Below are 18,987 nucleotides of genomic sequence, written 5' to 3' on the forward strand. Positions count from 1 at the left end.
ATTGATACTGGGTTTACCTTATTTTTGTAAAAATACGATATTACCACTTTTTGCACCAAGCCACAATATAATTTAGAATTAAATCTAACTGATTGTTAGGTATATTTTATCTATATAATACAAGTAAATGGTCGTAATTTCCAATATTTTATAAAATGAATTTTAAGGCAAAATACGTCTGTTTTCGTTCTTCTTCAACGCCTCCATTCACTCTTTCAATATTCCTTTTGCCATAAATGGTTAACTATTAAGAACATTAAGAAAAAAAAAAAAAAAATTAGATCGATAGTTATAGTTTCCGAGATAATAGTTTGCAATACTTTGATTTACTCTGTATAATACGGAAAGAAAATACATTTATTATTGTAGAATATCAAAACAATATTTACAAGTCAATAATGATTTTTTTTATAATGAAATAGCTGTTTAAATTAAGTATATAAAATCTCAGGCATATTAATATCACTTTAAAAATAAATACATTATATATAACACTCATTAATAAGATAATAAGTTTCAACGAATACTTATCAAGTTAGTAATATTTATGCATAAATGCTAGGACTAGCTTATCCATGTTCTTTGTAGAAACCAAAACATAGTAATCACATGAATATAAAATGGTAACGAAACAAATGTACATAGGAAAAGCACAGAGATTCTTTCTATATAATAATTGTGCTGTTGTTATATTGAAATTAATGAAATAGAGATTAAATATAATTTCTGTAAGACTTCAAAGAAACCAATGGAGTCTAAATGGCACTTTACGATGCTTTATGCAATTATTCCTAGTTTCATTTTTTTTGGTACATTTATTGTTAATTAACGCGACTTCATTTCTTGTTTCACACAGGAAGTAAATGCTTGGAAACGTTTGTGTCGTTGTTGAGACTGTAACATACAAGAATATGAAAATATGAAAGTGTATTAAAAACTATATTGATGTATGAACGGATTTTAACACTAGAACTATCGAAGTTTGATGCACTTTTATTTTTAAGTTAAAAATGATATGAAAAATGATATAGAGGATATAACATAATTTAATGTATACATTTATTTTTTAATGGTAACAGTCAACATACAATTTCAACAAGAATACCTTGATAAAATTTATAATTTAAAATAAAAAACATGAAGCCAGTCATTTTAATTGGTTTGGTAGTTCCAATGTTAATAATAATAATAATAATAATAAAGTAATACTGAAAATTATTATCAAGTATATCAGCACAATTACTCTGATAAAATTAATTATTTAAAACTAAATTTTTTAAGAAGTAATGTCTTGAACCTTGTTAAATACAATAAAATAATGTTTTTATACCTTAAAACCTCTACGAAGACGATCCTTCATTATTGCAATAAATTCTTGATAAGATAATTGACCATCACCGTCATCGTCGAAAAGTGCAAATACAGTGTCAATAATATGATTTGAAAGTATGCTTCCCGTGCATATTTTCACAGCTCGTTGAAATTCATCTGAAAGATAAGAAAAATAATTGTTAACATCTAAGTTCTTTTTAGAAAATGGTATCCTTTAAAACCTTTTGATATCGGATGATCAGCCAGTGTATACATTCGCATAGCGATTGCAAAATCATCGAGATTATTTAAAAATTGATAGAATCGTCTGAACTCTTCGAATCCGATACCCGTCTGAAGATCTGGATTCTGTAGTATTCTATCCAAGTACTTATCGCATCTGTAAGCAGAGAATACGTAAAATAATCAGAGATCAATCAATTATACAAGATTCTAACGTTTACATATTTCATATTTTTAATTCGGTTAAAATGAACATTTGTAAAGCATATATGTATTTGTTAATCTACATCTTTTCTGTTTCATCAGAAATTTATGGAAAATTATTATCATTATAATTACATAAGCGCCACAAATGACTTTCTAATAATGAGAATAATTGTAAATATTAATTTAAACTGATCGACTATTTAATGACGGCTGTATTTTTTCCTAATTACGAGATTACAAATCATTCTTTTTGACTGAAAAATTGCAAAATATTTTAATATTTTATTACAGGTATAGCTCGTACATAGGTACTGCGAAACTGCAGCACGCCCATTTCTTTTTGATTAATAAAATTAATGTATTTATTAATTTTATCGATGGTAAATAATATTTTTTGAAAACTTTTGTATACTTTCAATACTGACTTACTCGTCAGTAACGAGTTGAGTATATCTTAACAGAATCTTGGCAAAATCTAACTCGGAAATAGTATCTCTTCCTTTACTAAATTCGTGAAACTCAAGTTCTAGAACTTCCTGTTGTAAGTTTTCCATGAAACGTTTAAAGTCTTCGTATTTCAGCTCGTTATTGCCGTCTTTTCCAAAGAAGTGTATCATTAAAGATGTATCTACTGCATGTCGACGTTGCAAACCCTGCAAAAAAATATTATTATGATCGGTTATAATATTTTTAATTTATAAATGACAAAAGTTTAATATTAATAGAAATACTAAATAAATGTATAATTCTTTTTTTTATTATTAGAAAAAAGAAAAGGAATATGTTCAAATTTTAGTCGTCGAATCGAAAATTCTATATAATAAAATAATTTTTAACAAAAAATACAATCGACTTCAAAATATTATATTTTATTTTATTCTTATAAAAATGCAAAATATTTGTTTACGGGACCAATTGGGGGGAATATTCTACAAGATGCAAAAGGTTTCGTTCCGATTGGTCTATTTATCTCGGAGTAATCAGCGTACACAAAAAAAAAAACAAAAAATTATACTGATCGAATTGAGTAAACTCCGCCTTTTTCGAAGTCGGTTAGAAATGAATAAAATTAATTTAATCTGCTTTCTTATATACTGTTACCATTCATAATTAATAGAAATTATTCTCGAGAAAATAGTAAAATGAAAAGTTTTATAACATTCTACTTGATAACAACAATTACTAAATTACACTATTTATTAAGCAAATATTACAAAAAAAATATTAGAAATTCCAACTTTTTTTATAAAACCATTCTCATTTACCTTAAACTAAAAATAAGTAAACATTTGATATAATTGAAATATAATATAAATATTTTCAAAAGTATATTTTTCTTATCTATATATCTAATGTTACGTGCGGAGTAGGCGTAGTTGGTAGGTGACTACTCTGCGGTAGTTTAGACGCAACGCTTAAACACCTTCTTTTGTGAAGGAAAAGTATTATGGGATTCGAATTCGGTCTAGGCTTATACAAGTCTCTCGTTCGTTGGATATAGGGTTTGGGAATACGCATCAAATAATTACCAAAATTGAATAAATAACTATGATATATATTATCCCAAAAGAAATGATTTGTTACAAAGTCGAATTGTTATACTTTCCGGACGAGAATACAAGTATGATAGTATGATGCGTGACCAAAAGATATTACATTTTCTTAACAACTTAGGACAGAGTATGTATACAGATTTTGGTTGGGACTCACCGGATGAACAGAAACGGTTAACGAATTTGATAGATTGGTGCCTTCTCTCTCTCTTCCTCTCGACGCACGGATGATGGAACAATATTCTTGATAATTATTAATCGAAACTATGGGTTTACACTAACAATGAGTCTAAATGTCTTTACACTAACGGTTCTATCGGTAAATGATTTGAAACTGGAGTCTTTCTTTAACGGGGATAAAATAATTTTTAACAAAAAATACAACCGACTTTGAAATGCACTAAAAAGTATGAAATAATTTCTACTTCATTTATACAAATACCCAACAGTTATTAATAAAACCTATTTACTCGTTAAATAGTATACTAAATACATTTCAACCTTTTCGGAGGCGGCGCAAAATTAAAAACTTTTCTTTTACTAGGAAGATTCTAGTTCAGGCATCGACAACCTATCAAACCATTATTGGTAGCATCGTATATTCGGGTATTTTTAAGTTTGCACCGACTCCGAAAAGGTTGAAATGTATTTAGTATACTATTTAACGAGTAAATAGGTTTTATTAATAGCTGTTGAGTATTTGTATAAATGAAGTAGAAATTATTTCATACTTTTTAGTGCATTTCGAAGTCGGTTGTATTTTTTGTTAAAAATTATTTTATTTCACACTTTTTAGTGGAACGAGCAGTATTTATAGGATACCGTAAGGTGGTTTACCGTTCTTATTGGTTAATTGCAATAACGATAGTTTTTAACGATAACAAGTTCCATACAAGTTATAACAATAGTTATTAACAATAACAAATTGCATAAACTTTTGCAAGTGAGATATCGCGGAAATATCTCTTATTAGATGTGAAAGGTTTCATCGTAATCGGTTCATATGTACGATGAGTTGCATTGAACTTGTCGCAGTGAAGTTGGCTACAAATTCACTAACGCATTCACGCAGCGTTGCGTTGGTGAGCTGATTAGTAGCCAACTTCACTGCGAGAAGTTCACTAACACATTCACGCCGCAGCGTCGGTGAACCGAACTCGCCATCGGCTCACCGACACGGCGTGAATGCGTTAGTGAATTTGTAGCCAACTTCAATGGGACTCAGTGTACACTGAGTTGCAATGAACTTGTCGCAGTGAAGTTGGCTCCAGATTTACTGACACATTCAGGCCGCGTCGGTGAGTTGATCTCGCCCATCGTCTCACCGACGCGGCGTGAATGTGTCAGTAAATCTGGAGCCAACTTCACTGCGACAAGTTCAATGCAACTCAATGTACATGCCTTGGAGAGTATACATGTATACAAGAAACAGTAGTGAATCCGCGAGTGCATGCTGACTCATACACCGGTAGAGACACTAAATTATTGTACACTAACAATGAGTAGTGACAATAGTTTTTCACGAATATCTCGGAAACTAAAGCTTTTCGTTAATTATGCATAATGAAAAAGTTGTTCAGAATCATGCCCCCGACAACATATTAAAGGGTCATTGAAATCGTCCTATGTTGAGATTAAAAATTTCTTGTATTTTGCAATAACAATGAAAAAAAGAAAAATTTTTTTTAATGAGACCAATCGGAAGACATACCCTATAAGATACAAAAGGTTTCGTTCCGATTAGTCCATCCACCTCGGAGCAATCGGTAAAAAAAAAAACATACTGATCGAATTGAGTAACCTCCTCCTTTTCGAAGTCGGTTAAAAACTGAGTCTTTTCGCGTGATACTGTTATTCACGAAACTCTGCTCGAAGTATTCCGAAATACCAGGCGTTCCTCGGACAGAGAGACCGCGCACCTCGCGACTGTATGGACGACTGTGCTCGCTATTGCCCGAAATCGGTTTTTTATTATGGCTGAAAATGCTGATTTTGCATGGGTTGAGAGAAGAGTTCACTAGCATATTGACCTATTGGAATGTTGGTGCGTTGGCACATATTTTCGGCGCAACGTTTCGAGAAGAAGAAAGAATTTGTTGACGCTGGTGACTCTAAGGAGGTCAGTCAATGAACTGATTTCATGATTGCTAACGCTTTCGTAACTTGAAGTCGGAGATAATAGAATTTTTCTTTGTCGGGACGTAACACTAACAATAAACATATGACAATTTGTTAAACAGAGGAAATCAGGAAAACATAATTTAATAATGAATTCATATTTTTATTAACGAATCTGTAATCCTAATCTTAACATGTATACTTACGATAAAATAATTTTGCCTACCTGATCATCATCGATGTATTGAACTTGAATCTCTTCAGGGGTTGTTTGTCTTTCGGTTAAAAGGTCCAATTTTTCTTTAGTTTCTGTACCATGACGACCTCTCCAAGCATGGCTAAAGACTTTTTCCATCTACACGAATCGAAAACAATATAAATTATTAACATTTCTTAATTGTAGCTAAACATAAAATTTTTGTAACAAAACATACAAGTGGATTTGCATAACAGAGAGGCAAAATGGCAGCAATGATTTCAGCATCCAAAGTTATGGGTCTGAAATAAATGGCAAGAGGGTTAGCATGGCAAAGATTAATATTAATGGATGGCACACGTGTATTGTATTTTACTGTGATATGTTTATGTGCCAACTTATTATATTCGCTTCTTGATGAAACAATATTAGGTTCGAATTTTGTGGAAGCTGAATTTATATACTTACCCTGTACTTTAGAATATTATTATAAAATTAGTTTTGTTTTTAAATATCTTTATTAAACATTCAAATTTGTTAAATCTTTAATCATGTTAAAAAGTTTTCTACTTTACATCAATTTCAATATTTTACTCGGCAATTTATTAAAGAGAGTTCCGATTAGGTTTTATATTTTGTTATTTTATCCAGTTCACCCTAATAAATTAAAATTTTCTTCAATTGTACAAATTACGATGGTAATAACAATAAGTAAATAAAACTGGTAAATCATAAACTGATTAAATTACCGAGTATGAAAAATGGAAATTTGTAATAATTCAATTAAATATTAAAATATATACTAGCGACCTTTATAAACTCGAATTACAACGAAATATACGAAATAGTGTAATTTATAATAATGTAATTTTAATTATACCTAATTAAGTATAAGTTGCAAATAAAAAGTGCACTCTAAAGAAAAACCAAACGCGTGTACATTTGACATAACGAAAACTTACGTAGGATCTAGAGACAATCTCTTGTTCCTTAATCTCTTCATGGTTGTTACGAAGTTTCCGTTTGAAATTGACCTCTCGGTTCGGTGTAATTATAGAATTCAACTGATACATCGAAAAGAAAGTATCAACAAATAATAATTCAATTAACAACTAATTAAATGAAATTAATCAAATTAAAAGATACTGCATTACACCAAAATAAAAGCTTTCGTGAAACGAAGTGATTAAGCGAAAACGCAAATGAAAAATTAGACAAACTTGTGATATGTAACAAAAGAAAACAGCCCAAGAAAGAAGAAACAATTTCAAGCATTAAAATGTACAAGAAGATTAATTTCGAAATGAATAAAAGAAAAATTAATGACTGCTTAACAATAGAAAATAAAATTTAAAATTAGTAATTACAAATTTTAAAGCAAAAATATTGTTATGGAAAATTAGCATTAACCCTTGAACAGCGGGGCCTAGGTCAATCGTGACCCAAACTTACAAAACACATACAAGAATTTTTATCTAAAGTTAAATGTATGTTTTTAAAACGAAAGGGTTTCATATATTGTAGGAATAATTAAAAAAAAAACCACCAGTATAAAATGTAGAAAATAGAAATTTAAATTAAAACCATGGCTCTCTCCGTGGTCCGCCGTGCCGTTCGAAGGTTAAAGATACTTATCATTTTGTTAAAATGTTGCAGCAACATAAAAATAACATCCATAATTATAAAACAACAAATAACATGATCAAACTTTTCGATTTATAAGTTGAACGAATTACAAAAAAAATTTCGTTCGATTTTAATTAACATTTAGAAATGTTAATGTAATTACATCCTTTTTAATTATCCTAACGCAAACCCTTTTTTACCTTGATGCATGGTTTTAACATAAAGATAGCTATATAAATTTTTACATATTTTAAGATAAATACAATAAAATAAAAATTGGGAAACAAAAGGGAGCAACATATGCTCATATTTATTAAAAAGTTCTGAAAGAAGACTAGTACATCTCACAATAAATTATGTTAAATTGAAAATTTTTCATTTACATTAACTCTTTTAACCCTGTTAGTGGCAAGTGCCACGTCGTCTGATTTGTATGCCTATGGTGGAAACCCGTTTTTTGACAGGATAGTTTTTATGGCAGTTATAAATAATATTTTGTGCCAGAAGAATTTGTTTCTAAATATTAAACAATCTGAAACGGAAAGAGTTAAGTTACTACTACTAAGTTGAAACTTAATATATATAATTAATTACATTAATTATACAATATTTTCTATAATGCAAATTTTATTTTATTTATTTCGTATAATAAAAAGAATTTGATATTTAATGTTTTTAAATGACAAGGGTTAGTTACGATAAATTCATCTCATTATCAGTATTTCGAAGTTTTTTAAGTTAAATGTAATTTCTTTTTATCCTCTCGCTAATCTCAAAATATGTGTAATGAAAATTTGGAAGTTAAAACTATATTATAAAGCAAAATTAATGAATGAGTTAGGATAATTAAAAAGCCCCATGGTTATTCTAATATTCTCGATTGGAAATTATTAAAAATAAGCATAAAAATTATTAATGGATATTTCGATATTCCCGTTCTGAATAGAACAAGTTAAAACATCGAGGAAAGAGTAAATCGACAAATACTGTTAAGCAAGTTCGTTAGATGTCAAAAGCGTACAGCCGTCATGGTCTGATTACGACTTGCAAGCGATTAAAGAGTCGATAATAATTGAAGCTGTACTCTCCGTTCGATCGCCCTTTTCTGTTCTTTTTTTTCCATGAATATATTTAAACTCACTGCACGTTCCGTTTCATCGTCGAGTTCTCGATTCTTCAAGTTGCCACTGACAGTGAGTAACCGTCGGATCTGTGAAAATTACAAACGCAACCGTGCAAATTGAAAAATTCTCATTCTTTCACTGAACTCATTTTTCATCGTGCATCGAATCACACGAGCCTCTTCTCGTCGTTGTATTTTTAGTTACATTTTCTTGTTGCCACGTGCTCGGTGCCACTGTGTTTGCGTTCAACTTTATGATAAATGCTGTGCAATATGTTTATTGTTTCGTTAAATTGCATTTCCGATATAAATTCAATTACAAATAAGAATGGGAAAATTATGAAGTTCTTTTTTAGAACAAAATTTTTATTTGATATCTTCATAATAAATTATATTTGTGAGAAATTATTTTTTACAGCAGATTATATAGCAGGAATTTTATATAATTAAGATAGTATTTTTTGTCAAATTTAATATTAATTTCAATTTTTAGCTCATTTTAAATATTATTAGAAATATCATAGAGTAACAAAATTATGTTTTTTTAAAGGAACATATTTTTTATATTAATATCATATTTTATTATTTGTTTCTTTTTCTATCTATTGAATACTTTTATAAACTTTTAAATAATTCAAATTAAAACTGTTCTTTGATTATATCATGTATATATTTATATTAATTACATCAATCAGTGAAATGAATTGATTTATTGTTTATTATAAAAGGTTAACAATTTTAAGTTTTTTCAACATTTTTTAAATATAAGGATAAATATAAAACAAATCAAACAATAACGATAAAGTTTCATGAAAATCTGGAGGTACTGGTTGTTAAATAAAAACTACATATCAGTTATTAGTAAATGTCACTAATTTTATATATCTTTCATGTCACTGGAGTTTTAAAATTGTGCCATATACCATTTTTTTGTTTTATTTCATGTTGTATCATTGGTTTATGAATAAATTCATTTTGAAGTGAAATCAAAGTATGATTTACTATAAAACTGTAAATGATGCATTTGATTAAAATTCTTTAACATTTTACTTTAAATGCATGCTATAAATAACTGGGTATAACAAAATACCAAGACAAATTATTCAAAAAGCGTATTCACAATAAATTCTTTAAATTGCTCATCTTTGATTTGTTGCTACAATTTGAATCTTAATTTTTATATGTATTAAACTTCTATGAAACGATAAAAGATAAAATAGGGGTACTTTATTTTAACCATTTCAGTGAAATAGATATGAACGTGTTTATACAGCTACTTAAAACAACTTCTAAAAATTTGTGGACAAAGTAAACTCATGCACACAAAAGAATAAAAACAATCATCTTACCACAAGAAACTCGGTTTTGTCCACGCGTCCATTCCCATCGGTGTCGAACATGTTAAACGCGATGTGAAAACCTGACTTCGGTTCTGAAAGAAAATTCCTCTTCGTTTCGTGCTTATTTTCGACATAATAATAATTTAGTTCTTTCTACGGACACAGTATCTTAAGTTACTTTTAATAAATGACAAAATGAATGTATACTCACTGATCAGGATGGACAAGAGAAACAAATACTCCGTGTAAGAAATGATTCCTAGAAACGAAACAAATGAAAATAAATTATTATCTATTATGCTATTACATAATTTTTCAAAAATTTATCATGTTTTACTAAATATAGCAATTTTTATATTTTATTTTGTATATTACCCAATAATATGTTAATTTTAATACGCGTCCTTTGCATAATTCATAAGTTAACAAAATATTAGATTAATTTTTTATATAAACCAATAACAGTATAAAGAAATATAATACAAAATGGTTTTTGTTGTTTTTCTAAGTAAAGTTATGGAAAAAAATGATTTTATAAATCTTAAAAAATAATAAATGAAATAAAAACGTCTGACATTATTTGATAACATAAGAGTTCCATGCAATACTACTTACATTATACTAATTCAAAGCTTAAATTGTGATAAAAACGACTATAAAAGGGTTTCATAGTTCTTTATTGGAATAAATTTACAGTTTAATATTGTTCCTTATCGAGTATTCAATTTTTAAAGAAGTATTAGCCAATTTGTACCGAGAATTTCAGGGAAACAGAATAGTAACGTCGATGTGGAATGTCGACGCATTCTACAACTGACGCAACGTTTCTAGAAAATTTTACTCCTGCATATATAATAATAAATAATTTTTTAATGAGTCCGTATGGATCTCGTTGCCCGCAGCAACATTTTCTTTAATTAGGAGGATGCGATCAATCAAAATATTGCTGCGATCATTCATCATTGTTTATTGTTTGGTCGATGGTCTCCTCGACCATGCGAAGTGCTTGCCCTACTTATATTATGTATATTGCAAGTTTTGTAAACACTTGTGGGTGTGAGGCGACACAAAATCTGGCACTGTGGAGGGCGGATTTCTGACCTGCTAGACAGGCACACCTTAAAAGGGGGAGGACAACACGTACCGACGACCTTCTCCAGTCGGAAAGGTTCGCGCGCGGACTCCTCGGAACTGTCTGTCAGACTCGTCAGTGGGACTCACAACAGACGATCCCTGCCCCACACACCTATCGTACCGTTATTCGGAACTTATATACATATATTCGAACGGCATGCCGAGCGAGCGCTTGCGAGAGAACACACTGATCATCTCGCCGCCACCTAGCGGTCCCCAGCCCGAACTCAAGGCGTTCGGGGAGACGAAACCCTCTCCCCTCCACTAAACGCCTACAATAGTAGTTGTACATAATTGTAAATATTTAAAATACAATAGTATCTAAATTACATGTATGATTACAGATCTTGCTTCACTGATCCCGCTTAATTTTAGCTTGCCCGCTTGCATTTTGCAAATGTGGCCTACTATCATTTCCCGACAATAGCGGAACCACTGTGTAATTGTCTCCTACGGCAAACTATCCTCGTTGTCTCCTACGTCGGATACCTCAGCTACGATATTCTCGCAGGGGAAATCACGAGTAAAGCAATGCAGTAATCTTAAAAAAACAAACATATGGCAATGAAACGATTAATTGAATTTAATCGAATGATTTAATTGAAAAGTAAATGAACGATTTAATTGAAATTAATAATTGAATCATTACAATTAAGGGTTCGGGGGCGGCTGGGACTCGCGCGCCTTCCCGCCCTACGGCCTCCTCCGGCTCGTTCATCGCCGACAGGATGGCAAAAATCCAGGAGGACCACCGCCAGGAGACCGAGGCGTGGGCGGGGGCAGCTGTGGAGGCGGCGGCGGGCACGGCGCGCAATGGGGCCTAAGGGTCCGTTCCTCCAGGCCAACACCAACCACTCGGCTGGGGCGCAGGACCTTTTGCTCCAAACCCTGGCCGAGTGGCGGATTGAGGTTGCGGTAGTGTCGGAGCCGTACCGCGTCCTGGACCGGCCCAACTGGTTCGGCAACGCGGCGGGCTCCGTCGCCATCGTCCTGGGGGGCCGGCACGTCCCCTCGCCCGCCGATGTCTTAGCACGGGGGCGGGGCTTCGTGGCCGTTGATGGGGGGGGGGGGGGGCGTCGCAGTGGTGGGCGTGTACGCGCCGCCCAGCTGGTCCCTGGAGCGGTTCGAGGAGTTTCTGGACCGGGCGGGGAGCGTCGTGGTTAGCTCCCACACCCGGCCGACGTTGGTCCTCGGGGATTTCAACTCCAAGGCCGAAGCCTGGGGGTCCCCGAGGACCGGCGCGAGAGGAGGGGCGGTACTGCTCTGGGCGGCTGGCGCGGAGCTCCTGCTCCTGAACAGGGGCTCCGCCAGCACCTGCGTTCGGGCTTAGGGTGAATCCATTGTGGATCTGGGCTGGGCGTCCCCTGTGGCCGGGCGTAGGGTGCAAAATTGGAGAGTGGCAGCGAGGGAGACGCTGAGCAATACATCAGCTTCGATTACTTCGCCCCCCCGGTCGGCGCGGGGCCCGCCACTGCGTCGCTGGGTGCTGAGGAGGCTGGACAAGGACATGCTGATGGCCACAGGCCTCGTCGTGGCCTGGCCGGTCGCGGACGTTGAGGGGGAGGCCAAGTGGTTCCGGGAGACGATGACCGCAATATGCGACACCGCCATGCCCCGGGCCCCGCACCTGCCCCCCCGGGGGGCGGTGTACTGGTGGTCGGGCGACATTGCGGATCTCTGATCCGAGTGTCAGCACGCCCAGCGCCAGTGGCAGCGCGCCCGAAGAGCTCGGGTCCGCGACCCGGCGAGGGAAGATCTGCTGAGGGGCACATACCAGGTCTTCGTGGTAGCCCTGAGGCAGGCCATCAGGGACGCGAAATCCCGGGCGTGGGAGGAGCTCCAGGGCTCTCTGGACGAGGACCCGTGGGGGCGCCCTTACCGGATGGTCATGGGCACGCTCTGCGCACGGGCGTCCCAGGTCTCGGAGAGCCTGGACGCCCAGCTGCTGACGCGGGTAATAGACACGCTCTTCCCCCGTTCCGGGGGAACGTCGCACCCCCGCCACCGGCAAGGGCCGGCGGAGCCCGTCGCCTGGTCCGCCGACCTGGGGGTCACAGAGGAGGAGCTGGACAATCCCGTCAGAAGGCTCGGGGCCAAGAACACCTTCCAGGGCCGCGCCTGGGTTATCGCGTCCGGCGTCCTGGGCCCGAGGCTGTGCCGCCTCTTCAGCGCCGCGTTAGAGTAGGGGATGTTCCCCTCGATATGGAGGGAGGGGCGGCTGGTCCTCCTCCGAAAGGACGGACGACCCGCAGATTCTCCCTCTGCGTACCGGCCCATTGTGCTGTTGGACGAGGTGGAAAAACTCTTCGAGCGTGTCATCGCCAACCGCCTCGTCCACCACCTGTCGAGCGTTGGCCCCGATCTGGCTGACACCCAGTTTGGGTTCCGCGAGGGTCGCAGAGTCGGTCACGTCTCGGGGTGGGGTGGCGCTGAGCGTCTCTTTGGACGTCACAAACGCGTTCAACACCCTGCCCCATGGGACTATACGGGGGGCGTTGGTTCATCACAACGTCTCCCCGTATCTGCAGAGGATCATCGGAGTCTTCCTGGATGGCAGGTGGATCCAGTACACGGGCCGGGGCGGTGCACAGCACCGGAGGGAGGTCGACCGCGGAGTGCCCCAGGGGTCCGTACTGGGCCCCCCCTTATGGAACCTGGGGTACGACGCGGCGCTGCGGGTGAACCTCCCGCCCGGGGTGTGGGCCACAGTATTCGCAGACGATTACTTCCTGCTGGCCACCGGGCGGGACTGGTTAAGGACCTGCCGCCGTGTCGAGGTGGGGGTCGCCATAGTGCGAGAAGTGATCCGGGGGCTGGGTCTGGCGCTGGACTCCCACAAGACCGAGGCCATGTGGTACTTCGAGCCTCGGCGTGGGGTAGCCCCTCCGGCCCAGCTCTGGCTCGAGATCGACGGGTGCCGGATCGTGATCGGCCGGGGTCTTCGGTACCTCGGCCTGTATCTCGATAGCCACTGGGGGGAGTGGTCCCCCCGGTGTTGGCTCTGCGGGGCGGCGCGGGACAGCGCACAGCACACGCTGGCGGAGTGCCCAGTGTTTGCGGTGGCCCGCCATGCCCTGACGGTGTAGATCGGAGAGGACCTCTCGCCGGCTGGCGTCGTAAGACAGATGCTTGCCGGCGAGACAGAGTGGAGGGCGGTGACCTCCTTTTGCGAGGAGGTCATGGCCCCCAAGGAGAGGTCCGAGCGGGATCGCGAAAGATACGATCCCGCTCGAAGAGGACGCGGATGTGGGCCGCGACGACGCTGGAATCCGCCACCGCAAGGGTTGCGGGGGGGCGATGGCGGCGTTCGCTGTTTACCCCCCCGGCGCGACGGATGCGGGGCGGGGTAGTGTAGCGTGCGCTCCCGCCTCCTGGGAAGAAAATTTTACGGGGGTGTTTTTGTGGGTTGGGAGGGGTCGCGGTGTACCCTTCCACCCCGGACGAAAGGAGCCCGGACCCCGGTTGGACTCGGGGGCGGGCGGGTGCGACTCCCGGTGTCGGCTGGGGAACTCTGACTCCCCCGGTGAGGGGTGCTTTCAGCGCGAGGCGGAGGAGGCTCCGGAGTTATATCACTCGATCGAACTCTCTATCGCCGTTCCATAAACAAAACATCCGCGACTCTTAGAATTCGTCGCACCTCAAGTATCAACTAACGCCGGCCCAAGTCCGATGACAGACATATGGCTCGGGGTGTCGATAGATGCATTGACCCTGCCACGTGTCAACTCTTGCACACGTGCTGACGCTAACAAGTTTGATAGGGATCCATTTGGAATTATATCTGCTTTAAATTTTAGATCATTATGTTCTTTCCATGATCCAGTTACTGTTTTGCAAAAAGCAGTGTAATGACCAATGCCATTTTCAATGTAAGATGGTGGGGGAACTCATAAACGAGAGTGAAAATAATATCTTTCTTAAATTTAATTGCGCATGATTTCTTTAACTGGAGGGAGGAAATTTCAACGAGGTATTCGTGGGCAAATGTTTCCAAAAAGAAAATTTTGAATTTTCCAATATTGATTTGTTTATGTAGGAAATAAAAGACGCGTTTCAGAATATTTTGAATCCCACTGCTGATGGCAGAGGGTCGCAGGGGGTCCGCGACGCGTCTGATCATAAAAAATCGACAATCAGTTGACGACAACGACCTATGGGGAATAGACGTGCCCTGCGACGAATTTGCGACGAATCCGTTTTATTCATTTTATAATTACCGTTTATAATTAGTTTAGGCACGTAGGGTTAATAAAACCTATACTTATAATTTTATATTTAAAAGGGGGCAAACGAAAATTCCAACAGAGCATTAATGGGCAATCGTTTGCAAAAAGAAAATTTTTAATTTTTTAATATTGGGTGGTCAACTTCACACGGCTATAGCTTGAAGGTATTTTCCTAGTGATCCATACCTTCGAGTTAGATACGTCTCTCTGTAAACTTGGATGTTCTAGTAGCTAGGACCTAGTTGGTCAGATCGCCGGAGTGCTTCTTACTCAGTCTTCTCGGGATAGATGTGCGATATAAGTTATTTGCTAGCAGATTGTTTGATAATGGTCTTGTATAGTAGAAGTTTGTTCCTTGGATTCAGTTTTGAGTTTGTACCTGTAAGATAGGCCATGTTTCTCCTTTTTATCTTAGTTTGCACTAATTTTTTTTAAGCGTTGAGCTCTTGTATGCGTTTAGCTAGTCCGTTGGCATTTCAAACTACAAGAGTTAGTTTATGATTCATTGCGATTTTTCTTGAGCATGAGTTTTGTTATGAGGTCTTGCATAGCGTTGAATTGTTGTATTTGTTGTTTTAGCAGATTCATTTGCTCGTTGTGCATGTTTATTAGAATTTCTGTATTTATAACTGATGAAGCAAGTAGCTTTTTAATTTCACATGTATCCCCGGTAGTACTGGTTTCAACGTTGTTGATGAAGTCATTTTATGGCAGCGAGTTTATTTTTGTTTAAGCACCGCTAGTTATCCATGCATATGATTTTACAGAAGCTTGATTATAGTGTTCAGCATCTTGAATTGTGGTGGCAGTACCTGTATTTGGCTGAGCTTGGTATGCGCTGAGCTTAATTTGCGTCTGAGCTGAGGGAAAAGTTTCTGTTGCAATTGCTTTCTAACACTACAGCCTTTGTAGCTGGTAGGATGATTGCCTTGACAATTAAAACATTCAACAATGTCGGTGCGACTCTTTATTGGGCAGTCATTAGTGAGGTGATTTTTAGCACATCTGACGCAGGCGGGAGTTTTATTATAATAATGTTTAGTATGGCCAAAGGATTGGCATCTGCTGCATTGAGGACCTGGGTGGTTTAAAAGTAATGATCGCATTTAATACCCTCGTGCTACTATAAATTTCTCTATTATTGCTTTGTGGTTCGAGCTCAATCATAAATAGAGAGAGCGGTTTTTTTGTATCGTATTGTACCATGTTGGTTATTGAGCGGATTTTCTTGTTTAACTGTTCTAATTGAGTTTTAATATCATTTAAGTCAGTTTTTGGGTGAATGCCTCTGAGAACTACCTTATAACTCCTGTCTTTTTTAAATTGTTACGTATGGTAATTAGCGTTTTTTTCTCTTAGAACTTTGATTACCTCTCTATAGCCTGGCGGCGTATTAATCTGTATTTTGACTTCATTATTGTGTAATTGTTTTAAGGTGTATTCGTTGCAAACTGCCTCTTCAAGAAGTTTTCGTAGTGGTTCTATCATTTGAGCTTCAATAAATATTGGCGGCGGCTTCGATTGCGTATCTTGTGCGACATCTGACATTTAATTATTCTCAACAGCAAGAATCTCAAACGAATTTGATAGAGGAATGTCCGTTAACTATTTGTTGGTGTTTACATTAGATGGAGAGCTGATGCTACCAGCTCCATGCTGTTCCGCTTTTGAATGCCGTGAAGCACTACTATCTGTGGGGTTACCTAAATCAATCTCCTCTATTGTCATATCTATTTCTGCTAGTTATGGATGCTGAAATTAGTCTTTTTTTACGTAATCCATTATTGATAACGTAGCGATCGCCTTTCTTTGCCAAACGGAGTTTAGTTGGTACCTTTTTAGTTGATCCTTTAGGGTCAGTCATAGCCTGCCGCACTATGGGTCAACAGCGAAGGCTTGCTTTTCTTCCTTTCTTTAATCTTTCTTTTAATTATAAAAGTAAATTTCAGTATAGTATCTGTTTGTAGAACAACACTTCGTATTACTAAGAGACTGATTCAGACACTCGCTTAATTGTAAACACACGATTACCTCGAACGGTTACTTCTATAAGACTGATGAAAATCTTTAAAACAATTATTTTGACGACTAATGTATAGGCTTACTTTGCATTTTTCACAGAAAAAGTAAGTTCTAATACCACATCTTCTACGTCTGATTCATTTCCATTGCCAATTCGCGATAAAAATTCTTCCACCAACATCTCATTTTTTCTCTGAAGTCTTTCACTCCGATGCATCTAAATATATAAAATACAAAATTTATGCTGAGAGTGTTGTCTGACTTTGGCTACTATAATAACCAAGTTTTAAATATAACCTATTAATTTTTTTATTGCTGAAACAAAGAGTTTCAGCATTAGAAATATTTTAATTAATATCTGAGCATTCTCCCTAAAACGAAGTTTGACCGAGCATTTCAGTTTTTAAATAGCTGAAAAAGTAATGAAAGTATAAGTTGTATTTCTTTTACACTGACAATCGCTTCAAATAATTCAATCATATGAAGTAATTATGGTACTTTAACAAAATGAATATCGCCGATGATTTTCAGTTGTTTAGATGCTATTTATACGCTTCGCATAGCTGCACTCACGAGGGGAACTACCCAAGTGTAGGTTCACTTATTAATGAAACTCTGCCACCGTGTAGAGCTCGTCGAGCTGAATAAGTCTACAGGGTGTCCCAGAAAGAGTATTAGTCCTTTAAGGGGGTGGTAGCTGGGGTGATTCTGAACAACATTTTCGTTTCCAAAAATGTCGTTTGAAGCTTCGTTTTTGAATTATTAAGGAAAAACACTGGCCAATCAGAACGCGCATAGCGCGCGGGCTCAGGGGCGGCGAGGTGCCGAAAGTGTTCGTTCGGAACTAAGGTAAAGCCCTGCTTTCGTAGTTAAGGCTATACACGTCCCTGAGCTCGCGCGCTATACACGTTCTGATTGACCAGTAGTTTTCCCTAATAATTCAAAAACGAAGCTTCAAACAACATTTCTGCAAAGGAAAATGTTGTTCAAAATGACCCCAGCTATTATCCCCTTAAAGGACTAACATTCTTTCTGGGACACCCTGTATACCCCATTTTGGAGGCAGACGGCTAATTGTTTAAAGGATATGAACAATTAAAGTTAGTTACTTCTTACATTTTGAAGTGTAATAAACTGATGTTAAGTGTCACAGATATAAACGGTTAGCCCTGCGGTTAAACACATAACTCGCAATCTAAAGGTCCACGGTTCAAATCCTTGGTTCCTTTTTCTTTTAATGACAGTTTCTTTCTTTTTGAATACTTGTTACAGCTGTGCTATAGTCATTGTATTTATTAATAATTCATCACATACGCTGCAATTTTTATAGAATTTAAATTATGTTTTCCGTCCAGTACGTACATTAACATCGCTACGGCATCATATGTTTATTTGCTACTAGCCGTTTACCCGGGCTTCGCCCCGGAGGACATGTGTAATAAGACACGCAAATAGGTGATAGCGTGTATTTACATTTAACGCCAATAGATTTCCGTATCACTCTTGAGGTTCTATTGTGAATGCGCTTTTTTTGTTAGTGATTTCCCCAGTAGGCCTATTTCACTATTACGAAAAGTAGCTTAATACTCGTGCTTTGCTTCAGTATTTAATTACTTTAATTACTCAAAATACACTATGACTCCAATAACCTTTCCTTTAATTGTAATAAACAATTTAAATTTAGCACAACTATCCAATGTCAGGCAAAAACCCTGTAATTATTAAAAGTCATGGTTTCATGTACTATAATTTTAAACAAGGTAAAACCCGTTTGTAATTACCCCAGATGCGGCATCGCCCCGCGGGCCGCGGGTAGTCTCTTACAGACACAGAATTTTTTACAGACATGGTGTCTCTCACAGACATGGTGTTTTTTACAGACATGTTG

General features: G+C 37.6%; 1 protein-coding gene across 4 annotated transcripts in view; it reads right to left on the reverse strand.

Moving 5' to 3' along the window:
• Positions 1-339: 339 nt before the first annotated feature.
• Positions 340-18,987, reverse strand: part of LOC114876215 (calcium uptake protein 3, mitochondrial) — a 37,858-nt gene continuing 19,210 nt past the window's right edge. Inside the window, exons 4-12 of one of the 4 annotated variants that reach the window (XM_029187445.2) lie at positions 9,929-9,976; positions 9,727-9,809; positions 8,396-8,464; positions 6,591-6,692; positions 5,659-5,787; positions 2,191-2,414; positions 1,554-1,711; positions 1,331-1,488; positions 340-894 (exon numbers count right to left, since the gene is read on the reverse strand). In XM_029187445.2, the coding sequence (XP_029043278.1) occupies positions 826-894; positions 1,331-1,488; positions 1,554-1,711; positions 2,191-2,414; positions 5,659-5,787; positions 6,591-6,692; positions 8,396-8,464; positions 9,727-9,809; positions 9,929-9,976 (1,040 nt within the window). In that variant the 3' untranslated portion in view covers positions 340-825. The remainder of the gene's footprint in view (positions 895-1,330; positions 1,489-1,553; positions 1,712-2,190; positions 2,415-5,658; positions 5,788-6,590; positions 6,693-8,395; positions 8,465-9,726; positions 9,810-9,928; positions 9,977-18,987) is intronic. The other 3 variants (XM_029187446.2, XM_029187447.2, XM_029187448.2) reach the window with 3 other exon arrangements.

Source organism: Osmia bicornis, chromosome 2 (assembly GCF_907164935.1).
Source record: "Osmia bicornis bicornis chromosome 2, iOsmBic2.1, whole genome shotgun sequence".
Lineage (NCBI taxonomy): Eukaryota > Metazoa > Arthropoda > Insecta > Hymenoptera > Megachilidae > Osmia > Osmia bicornis.